This window comes from Vombatus ursinus, unplaced genomic scaffold (assembly GCF_900497805.2).
Source record: "Vombatus ursinus unplaced genomic scaffold, bare-nosed wombat genome assembly UNPS02007197.1, whole genome shotgun sequence".
In the NCBI taxonomy this organism is placed as follows: Eukaryota; Metazoa; Chordata; class Mammalia; order Diprotodontia; family Vombatidae; genus Vombatus; species Vombatus ursinus.
In genome coordinates, this window is record NW_020946975.1 from 954 (window position 1) to 12,221 (window position 11,268).

At 38.5% G+C, this 11,268-nt stretch overlaps 1 protein-coding gene across 1 annotated transcript; it reads left to right on the forward strand.

The window, feature by feature from the left end:
• Positions 1-1,374: 1,374 nt before the first annotated feature.
• LOC114033442 (retinal dehydrogenase 2) lies at positions 1,375-8,998 on the forward strand (the record flags this gene model as incomplete). The annotated part of the gene is made up of 5 exons (XM_027848940.1): positions 1,375-1,477; positions 3,280-3,464; positions 6,207-6,371; positions 7,653-7,810; positions 8,920-8,998. Coding segments are annotated over 5 exons (690 nt in total), but the record flags the coding sequence as incomplete, so codon positions are not given.
• Positions 8,999-11,268: the final 2,270 nt, after the last annotated feature.

Sequence of the window (11,268 nt, forward strand, 5' to 3'; positions counted from 1 at the left end):
TTAGGTCAGATTCTAGATAAGTAGTATAGGACTATAGTTTAATATTAAAAGTAGCCCTAGAGCTGTCTGGAGTTCTTTTAAGCAGTCCTACCTAGAGGCAGGAGCTGTATTTGATGACCTCTTTTCAGTCCTAAGATTATATTAAAGGAATCACATTCTAATCCTTGACTTTAAAAAAATGTTTTGTTGATGTCTTTTATTTTTATGTCCAGTCATTTCTATTTAGACCTCCTTTCCCCCCTCTTCTCCCAATCAGTAAGCCATCCCTTGTAATGGTCAGTCAATAAGCATTTATTAATAGCCTACTATATGCCAGACACTGTGCTAAATGTTGAGGATAAAAAGAAAGGCAAAAAGAAACAAAAACCAGTTCTTGCTCTCATGGGACTTATGGTCAGATGAGAGAGACAACATGCAAATAACTATATACAAACAAGATATCTTTCTATCTGTATGATATATTGGAGATAACTTCAGTGGGAAAGTATTAGCATTAAGGGAGATTGAGAAAGGTGGGATTTTAGCTGGGAGAAGAAGGAAGCTAGGAAAGCCAGGAGGCAGAGATGAGGAGCGAGAGCATTCCAAGCATGGGGGACAGCAAGTAAACATTCATGAAGCTGGGAGATGGAGTGTCTTGTGAGAGGACCTTCAAGGATGCCAAGACCAACTTTCTTGGGAACCTCATGACTGCTTATGCAACATTATACACTATAGTATTCTCCTGCCCACAAACCTCAAGGAAAGGAAAAGTTCATTTTCTCGTTTCTTCTTTAGGTCTAGGATTGCCCATTTTAATTACACAGCATTTCACTGTCTTTTTCATTAGTTTATTGTAATACGTGGCATTTTTAAAAAGAACATTTGAATAATGTGTTTTACATCCATCCGTAGTTGGACATGTAGTTGCCTTTGATATCAAACGGAGAGTAGTTTGGCTTTCTTTAAAGGCCAAAATCTGAATACCAAGGCCATGATCCAAGTTTAGAAATTTCACTGTGCTAATTTGGGCCATGGCATGCATGCCAGTTACTCAGAGAGAAGATCACTCAGTGTTCAAGGTACCAGATTAGAACCCCCTCCCCTCCTCTCTTTTTCCTGTTCATTCCAGCTATGATAGTAAACCAACTCTCTGAGATATTTCCATAGACCTTAAAGACCTAAAAAAAATCCTTCATTGACAAGTTAAGTTATCTTGTCTACTGTCCTCTTCTGGGCAAGGCCCTGTGAGCTATCTCTGTGTTATTCTACCAGTAAGTCTTCAATACATGATTATTTATTTACTGCTACAGCCAATTGCTGTGCGTAGCAGGCTATGGCTGCCAACTCTCTGATGATAGTGCATGTTAAACCTTTCTCCACTTTCTTCCCTTTCAGGTTGGAAAACTGATCCAAGAAGCAGCTGGAAGGAGTAATTTGAAGAGAGTAACTCTGGAGCTTGGAGGGAAGAGTCCCAATATTATTTTTGCAGATGCTGATTGTAAGTCATCTACAGATTTTACACATTTTCCAGGACAGTTACACATAAGCTCTGTCTCTTCTCCTCTCCTTTCCTCTCCTCTCCTTTCTTTCTTCTCTCCTCTTTTCTTCTCCCCTCCCCTCTTCTGTATTCTTCTCTCCTCTCCTCTCCTCTCCTCTTCTCTCCTCTCCTCTCCTCTCCTCTCTTCTTCTCTTCTCTTCTTTTTTATCTCTATTTTTAAAAAAGCTACTAAGAGCCTGGTCTTTGAAGCTAAGCATCCTTAGCTGGATCCTGGTTGTCTTGGAGAGAAAATTATTTTATATTAGAGGCAGAGGAGAGAAACATTATGAATTAACAAGTGAATAAAAAGAGGCCACTTTTAATCCTAGGGATACATTAATAAACCCTTGTGATGCCTCTGAATCATGTGACATTTAAACTACCCTAGATCACTGAGGGCCCTACTTTTTTTCTAAGCCTCTCCAGGAAAGGAGATTTTCCCCAATTCATCTTTGTGCCTCCTCAGAGTTGAAAGGAACCACATACACCATGTGTTCTAACTTGTATCAGAAAAAGAATCCCCTTGACAGAATCCCCAACAGGTGGTCCCTCAGCTTCTTCTTGAAGTCCCATACTGATGAAGGGTTCCCTGATTCCCAGGGTGGTCCATTCTTCTTTTAGAGAGCCCTCATTGTTGGGAGAAATCCAAAATCTGCCTTTTTTTCAACTTCTACTAATTGTTCCTAGTTCTATCCTCTGGGACCAAGAAGAACAAATTGAATCTCTTTGTTCACATGGTAGCCCCATTGTTTTAATCTTCAGTTTTATCAGTGGGTTGATGATTTCGTAACTGATGTGGTCATAGGATCACAGATTTAAAGCTAGAAGTTGAGGTGTACTAGAGCCCACTCAAACTGGCTTGTGAGAGTTGATTGTTATATTTTCAATGTGAACATTTACACCTTAGAAATCAACAAATACTATGAACTGGGGCTTGATTTATTGTTTAGTTCATTTCTAGACTTAAGAAAGCGATGGAGAAAATGTTAATGCAGATTATATTTAAAGGGATTGTGCATGCATTTTTTCCCCTAGAGACATAGTTGTTAAACATTTACCAGCATGCCATTAGCCAGAATGGACCTTGAAGGCCATCAGGTCCAACCCTCCCATTTCCCAGATGATGAAACTGAGGCTTAGTAAGATCAATGGAGTAAGATCAAATTTACGTGGCTAATAAATGTCTGAAAGCAGGAGTTAAGCCCAGGTCTTTTTGACTCTTACTCCAGTGCCCTCCCCACTATCATGTGCTGCCTCTTCCATTCAGTGTCTGGCATATATAAACACTTAGTACATCTTTGCTTACTCGATTTCATCAGAAAATCCAGTTGTTTAACCTCCCAGTTTGTCCCTTAACTAGCTAAAAGTTCACCCTCTGTTTTAATTATTCCCTCTATCAAAAGGATATATCATCCATTTAATAGAAACTTGGATAACATTATTCCTTTAGCAGCTGAAGGAATGAATAAGGACAAAGGTATCATTATTATGAGTGGCATTATATGACATATGTTTATCAAAAAAGTGAAGGGCATTTTCTCTTTTCTTTTCCTATTAAAAATAAAAAAGTTACCCCTTGATACCAGTTGGGCACCAAACACCAATTCCATTGACATCTCACCTCAGTTGCCTTTCCCGCCCATTTCTCTCATGCATTGCATTGCATTGGGTGCTTTGGGGAAAAGGCACAGGTGTAGGCTTCACTAGTGGGGAATGTAGTGGATGAGAGCAACACAGAAAAAATGGCGACTTTCATCTTACAGTGGACTATGCTGTGGAGCAGGCCCACCAGGGAGTGTTCTTCAACCAAGGTCAGTGCTGTACAGCAGGATCCCGCATTTTTGTGGAAGAGTCCATCTATGAGGAGTTTGTTCGAAGAAGTGTGGAGCGTGCCAAGAGGCGAATAGTTGGGAGTCCTTTTGACCCGACCACTGAACAGGGCCCTCAGGTAAGTGATAAGAAATCTCTCATTTCTTTACGTAGGCACCCGCAGAGAGCCGCTGTCGATTCTAAGGAGGGCCCTCAATGTTAAGTCTCTTTTTCTTTACTTGCTCTCTCTCTACAAACATACAAAGAACTTTGCTTGTTTTCATGCATGTGACTAGAAATTCAGCCATGGAGAAGTCTTTCCCTTTCAAATTAGCATTTGGATAGCCTTCATTTCTGGCAATTTCTTCAACACTGTCTTTGCTTCTGAAAAAAAAAAAACAAAACAAGGGCATCATTCCTTCTAATTATCTTCTTCAACCATTTAGGCAAGGGTTAGGACTTGCTTAAAAGCACTGAGGACTTGTTAGGATGTGAAGCATTGCTTAGGCCTATAAGAGCACCTGGCCCAGTGCCTAGCAAAGAGGAGTGAGTTGCTAGGTGTTCAAATCCCTAATCTATAGGAATGATCTATAGAATCTGTAGGAATGGAATGGTTCTCCAAGCATATAGTCCACTGTAGCCTAAACATTATCTGAGTGCTAAGGCTCTGTGCAGCCCTACAGAAGGTAAATGTTAAATCAGTCATGGTTGGCATGTGTTGGTAAGCATGTCAACCAAGTTTATTGCAATGTAGAGAATGGTGATAGCATTTTATAGCAAGGGATAGGTATAGGAACTGGGACCTGAGATTTTGCTGTTATGGAGAATACCCTCTACATTCAAGGTCTGTACATTCTGTGCAACTTATAGAGAGTTGCCCAGAGTTACATAGCCAGCAGATATCAGAGGTAAGACTTGAACCTGGATCTTGCATTGAGCTCCTCAGCATTTCTCTCTGACGTCTCCTATCAAAAATGATTCCTTCAAAGAGTGGGGTGGGTGGGAGCAGAAAAGTAGAGAAAATAGGGAATGTCCCTTTTAGAGAATGGAGTTACATCCTTTGACTGTGAGCTCTGTTGTGTTGCTCTGAGAAGTTTTACCAAATGGAGATCTGGTTTTATAGAAGACCCAGAAGTACCTATGAGAATGGGCCAGTTGTTCCATGAAAACTTCTAATAAGGACCAATGTTGCTTTAGGTCTGGACAGATATACTATGTCTTTACTGCCAAAGGGAAATGGAGATACAGGAATTTATCAGGGCAATTCAAGCAAAAACGAAGAAGAAAAAAAAGTGGAAAAAAAAAACCAAACCTCAAGTGAAGGAAGGCTTTTATCTGAACTGTTAAGATAAATAATCTGTCATCTTATAAGAACCAGCTTCAGCTGACTATGCTGATTAGTGACTAGCCTTTAAAAGTGAGCATTTCATACTTTCCCCTCTAAGTATTGTAGGGACTTACAGAAAACATGCCCTTTCCAAGTTGAATGTTTGTTTTTCAATAAAAAAACTACAGTTTAAAAGCATACCACCCTCCAAAAGTCTTGTTCATACACACAAAGCAAGCCTACCTTGATAATTTCAACAACAATAATAGCACATAGTTAAATAGCACTTTCTAATTTACAAAGCATTTTATAAGTCTTCGGCCACTTTAACAAGCAGTGTGCTTTCCATAAGATTGATTTGGTTTTGATTTCTTATTCTTCATGTAAATAACCTAAGTGGGTAAGTTAGCTGCCTTTTGGTCTAGCAGCCTGCCTCCCTCTCATTTAGGGCCACTACCTATTATTTTAAGGGATGTTTCTGGTGGCCATTATTTTTAAGGTCATATGGTCCCTCAGTTCCTAGACATAAAGCTAGGAACTTAAAAAAGTACAAATGAAGGAACTTTCCATAGGATGCCTTTCCTGATCCTCCAGCTGTTAGTACCCCCTCATCCTCCCCAAAAATCCTTTGTATTTATTTTGATTATACTTACTTTGTTTGTATTATAGCCCTGATCCTGCCTCTCCTCCCCCATCCCAAAGGGGTCCTAGTTTTAGATCCAAATGTACCCAGATCCATTTCTAGGGGACCCAAACCCCAAATAGGGGGTTTGGGGCTTCTTTTTCTCTGTCATTATGCTTCCACCTGGGAATTAAAGATGAGCTCTTAAATAAAACACAAATAAAACACAGATTTGACTTGTGAAGGGTCTCCCCAAAAGGGGAAGACAGGGCCTTTTCTAGAGAACTTATTCAATATACAAAATAGTAAATATCAAATACAAGGCAGCTATTTATTCTTTCCAAATTTATTCCTTCCAAAAAAGAAATGCTTAAAACATACAACCTGTAAGAATTCATTAGCACATAATCAAAATATAAACGATCACCTCTCACTTCTGTTATACTCTCTCTGGAGATAAAAACTCTGGGGAGACTTGTGAAACTGAGGAATAGATATTTCAAATTTACTTTAGGTCTGTACTGCCTGAGTGATAATCCTCAAGACACACATACGCACACACACACATGTATATGGACTCACATGTATATATATAGATATCTACACATGTATACATAATGCACATATGTGCATGTATATTGACACATATGGAAATATGTATATACACATACCTATAAATAAACATATACATACACACAGATACACACACACACACTCACACACTTATTTCCTTAATAGAATATAAACTACATAAGGGTAAGGACTGTTTCATTTCTGTCTTTATATCGCTAGCATCCAACAGAGTATTTAGCACATAGAAGGTGCTTAATATATCCTTGTCAACTGATTGATTGATACCACACTCATTTATCCACTTCCATCTTCATAGCAGACTTTCTTACTTATGTTGACAAGGTAATTTCTTTTTGTAGATCGACAAAAAACAGTACAACAAGATCCTTGAACTCATCCAGAGTGGCGTGGCAGAGGGGGCCAAGCTGGAATGTGGCGGCAAAGGACTAGGCCGGAAGGGCTTTTTCATTGAGCCCACCGTGTTTTCCAATGTTACCGACGACATGCGGATTGCCAAGGAAGAGGTACCCAATATCTCAGTTAAGAGAGGCAGAGATTTCCCTAGGGTTGCATTCTGGAGTGCTTTAGCAGAAAGTCTGAGATGTTGTATTTCCTGGATTTATTTTTTTTAATAGCTTAAGTAATACAAATACTGATGCTCTGCCATTCCAAATACAAATAGTTTGGAAACCAAAGAAAAGGAATTAGCTGTGAGATGGGTAGACGAGATAGAATCCCATGGAGCAAACCAAATAATTATGGTCTTTGTTTTCCATAATAATCTTCATGGTAGTTAACTTTTAATAACTCATATTTACATAAACACTTTAAGGTTTGCTACTTTTCCCACAATAATCCTGCCATGATTTGTAATGCAAATGTCAATATACCCATTTTCATAATAACAGATATGAATATAATGCTTTAATGTTGCAAAATACTTTGCTTACATTATCTTATTTGTGCCTTACTATAGTTACTGTTTTCCCTTCATTACAGAAGAAGAAACAGATTTATAGAGTCCATAGTCACAGAGAGTCCAAGTATAGATGTGATGTACTCTTGGCTCCAAGACTATCATTCTTTCTCATATACCAATCTGCCCTGACATTGCACTAATTTTCCAGCCTATAGGTCAGGAACTAAGCTGACATTAACTGTTTAAAAAATAAAAATAAAAATAAAAAGGCTCCTCTTTGTGTACAGAGGGGAAGCAAAGAATCCATCTCCCTGGTCAGGAATGGATCAACCACCTCTTCATTTGGTCCTCTGCTTCTTCTTCATATATGTAACATAGAGGTTTCCGAGCTTGGAAATCCTAGAATTTTCAAGCTGGAGAGGTCCTTAGTACAACATGAGAGTATGTCTTCTATGTGCATCACAGAAACACACTCGTGCATGTGCTAAGGCACACATGCCCTCCGGTGCTCAAGGGAACCAAATTCTGAATGTTATACAAACTTCAGAGTCAATCTCTTTATTTGATTTTGTTCTTAGAAAGTTTAGGATATTTTGTTGTATGGTCCTGCTGGAATTAAGTTTTAATAAGGGAATCAATAAAGGTATTGATTAAACCCTTATATTGTTGATTACACGTATATATGTATATGCATATGTACAAACATATATACAATCTATGTGATAAATATACATATGATACACTATATGTATGTGTGTATATGTGTACACATACACACACATATATGAAATCAATAAATAGAGGGGGGTAACAGGCAAAATAGTGGCAAAGCAATCAAAAAATCACTTTAAATGGCTTAATGCAAAACATTTCATCCTTGTTGCAGATTTTTGGGCCAGTTCAGGAAATCCTGAGGTTTAAGACTGTGGACGAAGTTATAGAGCGAGCCAACAATTCTGACCTTGGACTCGTCGCTGCTGTTTTTACAAATGATATCAACAAAGCACTCACAGTGTCAGCAGCGATGCAGGCTGGGACTGTTTGGTGAGTCTTTCCCTTTTTTTCTGGCTCCAAGTCTCTGCTTTAGTGGGCAGACCTGGCACTAACTGCCTGCAGAAGTAACCTCGTCATGTTGACACTCCTCAGATAGGATGGAAAGAAAGAAAGGCAATCCAGCCCCCAATTAGAGCACTCCATCTTCTACTTCTGTTCCTTTTTATATCTGGGTGGTTCCTCCATGTCAATGATCTACATCCTTACTCAAAAACCTTCAGTAGCTACCTGTTGCTTCGAGGATAAAATTACATTCTCAGCATTTCAATCTCTCCACAATCTGGTTCCCACCCACATTTCCAGTCCTGTTTCACATTACTATCCTTTCATGAATTTTCCATTTCAGTCAACATGCCCTGTACCTTGTGTTTGCAATTTCATCTCATAACTCAAGTGCACTTCCTACACAAAGCCTTCCTTAATTCCTCTGGTTGTTAGGACTCTTCTCCCTCTTGAAATTACTTCCTATATACTTATATATAACATCTATTATTCAACTTATAATATCTCATCTATTATACAACTTATTTAAGATATCTATAATATCTTATCTATTATACAACTTATAGTTTGTATGCCCTTAGTAGAATATAAGCTCTCAGAGGGCAGGAATTTTAAAACTTTTGTCTTTTTATCCTCATTTTTGTTCAGTCCTGTCTAATTCTTTGTGAGCCCGAGTGGAATTTTCTTGGCAAAGATACTGGAGTGGTTTGCCATTTCCTTCTCCAGTTCATTTTACAGATGAGGAAATTGAGGCAAATAGGGTTAAGTGACTTTCCCAACACAACAAGTGTTTGAGGCCAGATTTGAACTCAGGAAGATGAGTCTTCCTGACTCTAGGCCTGGCACTCTATTCAGTGGGCCACCTAGCTACCCCTACTTTTATACCCAGTGCTAAGTATCTTAGTACTTTATGTTTGCTAAATTAAATTAAATTAAATTAAATTGCATTAAATCAGGAAATCTAATTAAATTTAAATCATATCATTTTTCTTTACCTACTAAAAATGCATTTTCTTTTTATAAGAGTAACTAGCCCATTGCCTTTTTTCACTATTAAGTAGATTCCACTGACAATTTCCCATCTTTTCTTCATTCAGGATCAATTGTTACAACGCCTTAAATGCCCAAAGTCCCTTTGGGGGATTCAAGATGTCTGGAAATGGGCGGGAAATGTAAGTATTTTACTATTCACTTTCAAAATTTATAAGAAGGTTTTTTTTGTGACTTTCAGTACCAAGAAAGTCTTAGCTATTCAAATAATAATTTAATTATCATTCTTATGATCACTTTCATCTTCTGCTGTCATTCAGTCCAGTTGATTCTCATGATCCTGTCCATGGGGTTTTCTTGGCAAAGATACTGGGATGGTTCGCCATTTCCTTCCCCAGTAGATTAAGGTAAACAGAGGTTAAGTGACTTTCCCAGAGTAACAGAGTGAGCTAATAAGTGTCAGGTCTTCCTGACTCAAGCTTGGTACTCTATCCACCAAGTCACCTCACTGCCCTATTCTAGATCTAGATACATGTCCCAATGTAACTGGGTCACAGAGAATTTAAGTGACTTGCATAATCACACAGTTCAGTATCTGAGGGAAGAACCAAACTTAACTTCTTCCTGACTCCAACATCAGCACCCAATATATCCACTACCATACCTGTGATTCTCAGTGTGGTCCAAAGACTAATGAGCATTCCTGCTCACTAGTGAAGCTAATGGACCCAGGAATATTTCTTTTTCTTTTTTAAAATTACTTTATTTTGAATTATCAACAATTACTTCCATAAGCTTTTGAGTTTTAAATTTTTCTCCCCCTCCCTCCCCATCTCCCTCCCCAAGATGGCGTGCAATCTGATATAGTCTATACATATACATTCCTATTAAACATATTTTCACATTAGTGATGTTGTAAGTAAGAATTAGAACCAATAGGAGGAACTACCAGAAAGAGGAAACAAAACACAACAGAAGAAAAAAAAATAGCAAATAGTATGCTTCGATCTGCATTCAAACTCCATAGTTCTTTCTTTGGATGTGGATAGCATTTTCCATCATGAGGCCTTTGGAGATGTCTTAGATCCAGGAATATTTCTAAATGCCTAAAATAAAATATGTAGGATTAGAAATGAAGCCAGTTATATTGAATACAGTTATCAAAAAAAAAAAAGAAACTTACAGACTCCAGGTAGCCTTCTTATGAGATCATAGCAGCCGGGATTGTTATTGTATTACATCTTACAGTTGAAACTAGTTGATTCAGTAACATAAATAAATAAATAAAGCAGTTGGCTCAGTTTTTTGGTACCATGTCAACAAAACAACCAGTTAATTGACTAAAATTTTTGTTTTGACATCATGTAGAAACAATCCAAGACTATGTTTACACGAGCCAAATGGAGGGGAAGGTTGAGGCAATTATCCAGATAATTCAACTTAAAAAAAAAAATCAAAACTTTGTTCTTAGAGGGAAGTTAGTAGAAATTTTTTTCACTGCTACAGGTTAGATTGTTACATCTTTTGTTGTGCTCCCATCCCAGCCTTGCCCCATACTGGAAAAATGAGAAGCACCCGAGAAAGGATTCTCTTAGATGCAGCTCCAGAACTGAGCCTATCGCCTCATCTCCAGGACAGAACTGTTGTCCTGTTTCCAGCAACTGCCATACATCTGTTGGCCATAACACATTTCTATCTGTCTCTAAAATGTGATATGGCAATGAACTATAGGATTTAGAGCTGGAAAGGACCTTAGAGGTCATCTAAGCCAATCACTTTATTTGACAAAAGAGAAAATGGAGGTACAGAGAAGTAAATTGTCCAAGGTCACATAGGGAGTGAGTAGAAGTGCTGAGATTCAAACCCAGTCCCTCTGATGCCAAATCCAGCGTGCTTTCTGCCACCCCTAGTTCTCTTGCTTAAAGAACTATTTTACTCCTACACAGGATTAGGGATACAGAAACAATGAATTCTCCCAACCCAGCATAAACCTATTGAGAGTTACCCTCTATAGGTTTCTGACAACTTGGCCCCCAGACTTTTTTTTTAGGCAATTGGGGTTAAGTGACTTGCCCAGGGTCACACAGCTAGTAAGTGTCAAGTGTTTGGTCTAAGGCCAGATTTGAACGCCGGTCCTCCTAACTTTAGGGCTGGTGCTCTATCCACTGCACCACCTAGCTGCCCCGGCCCCCAGATTTTGAGGTCTAAATTAGACATAGTTTTCCAGAGATGTCAACCTGGCAAACCATTGCCTGACCACCTCTCAACCTTCCTTTACTTCTATTAACACAGTCTTGGATGCATACTGGAGAAGGAGAATATTGCAGAATTTTTGCCATAGATGAAGGGGGACAGAACATCCTAAGAGCATAGAATCTAGGATTGGAAGGAGCCTATATGATGATATATATATATATATATATATATATATAATGACCTATAAGTCATCTAGTTCA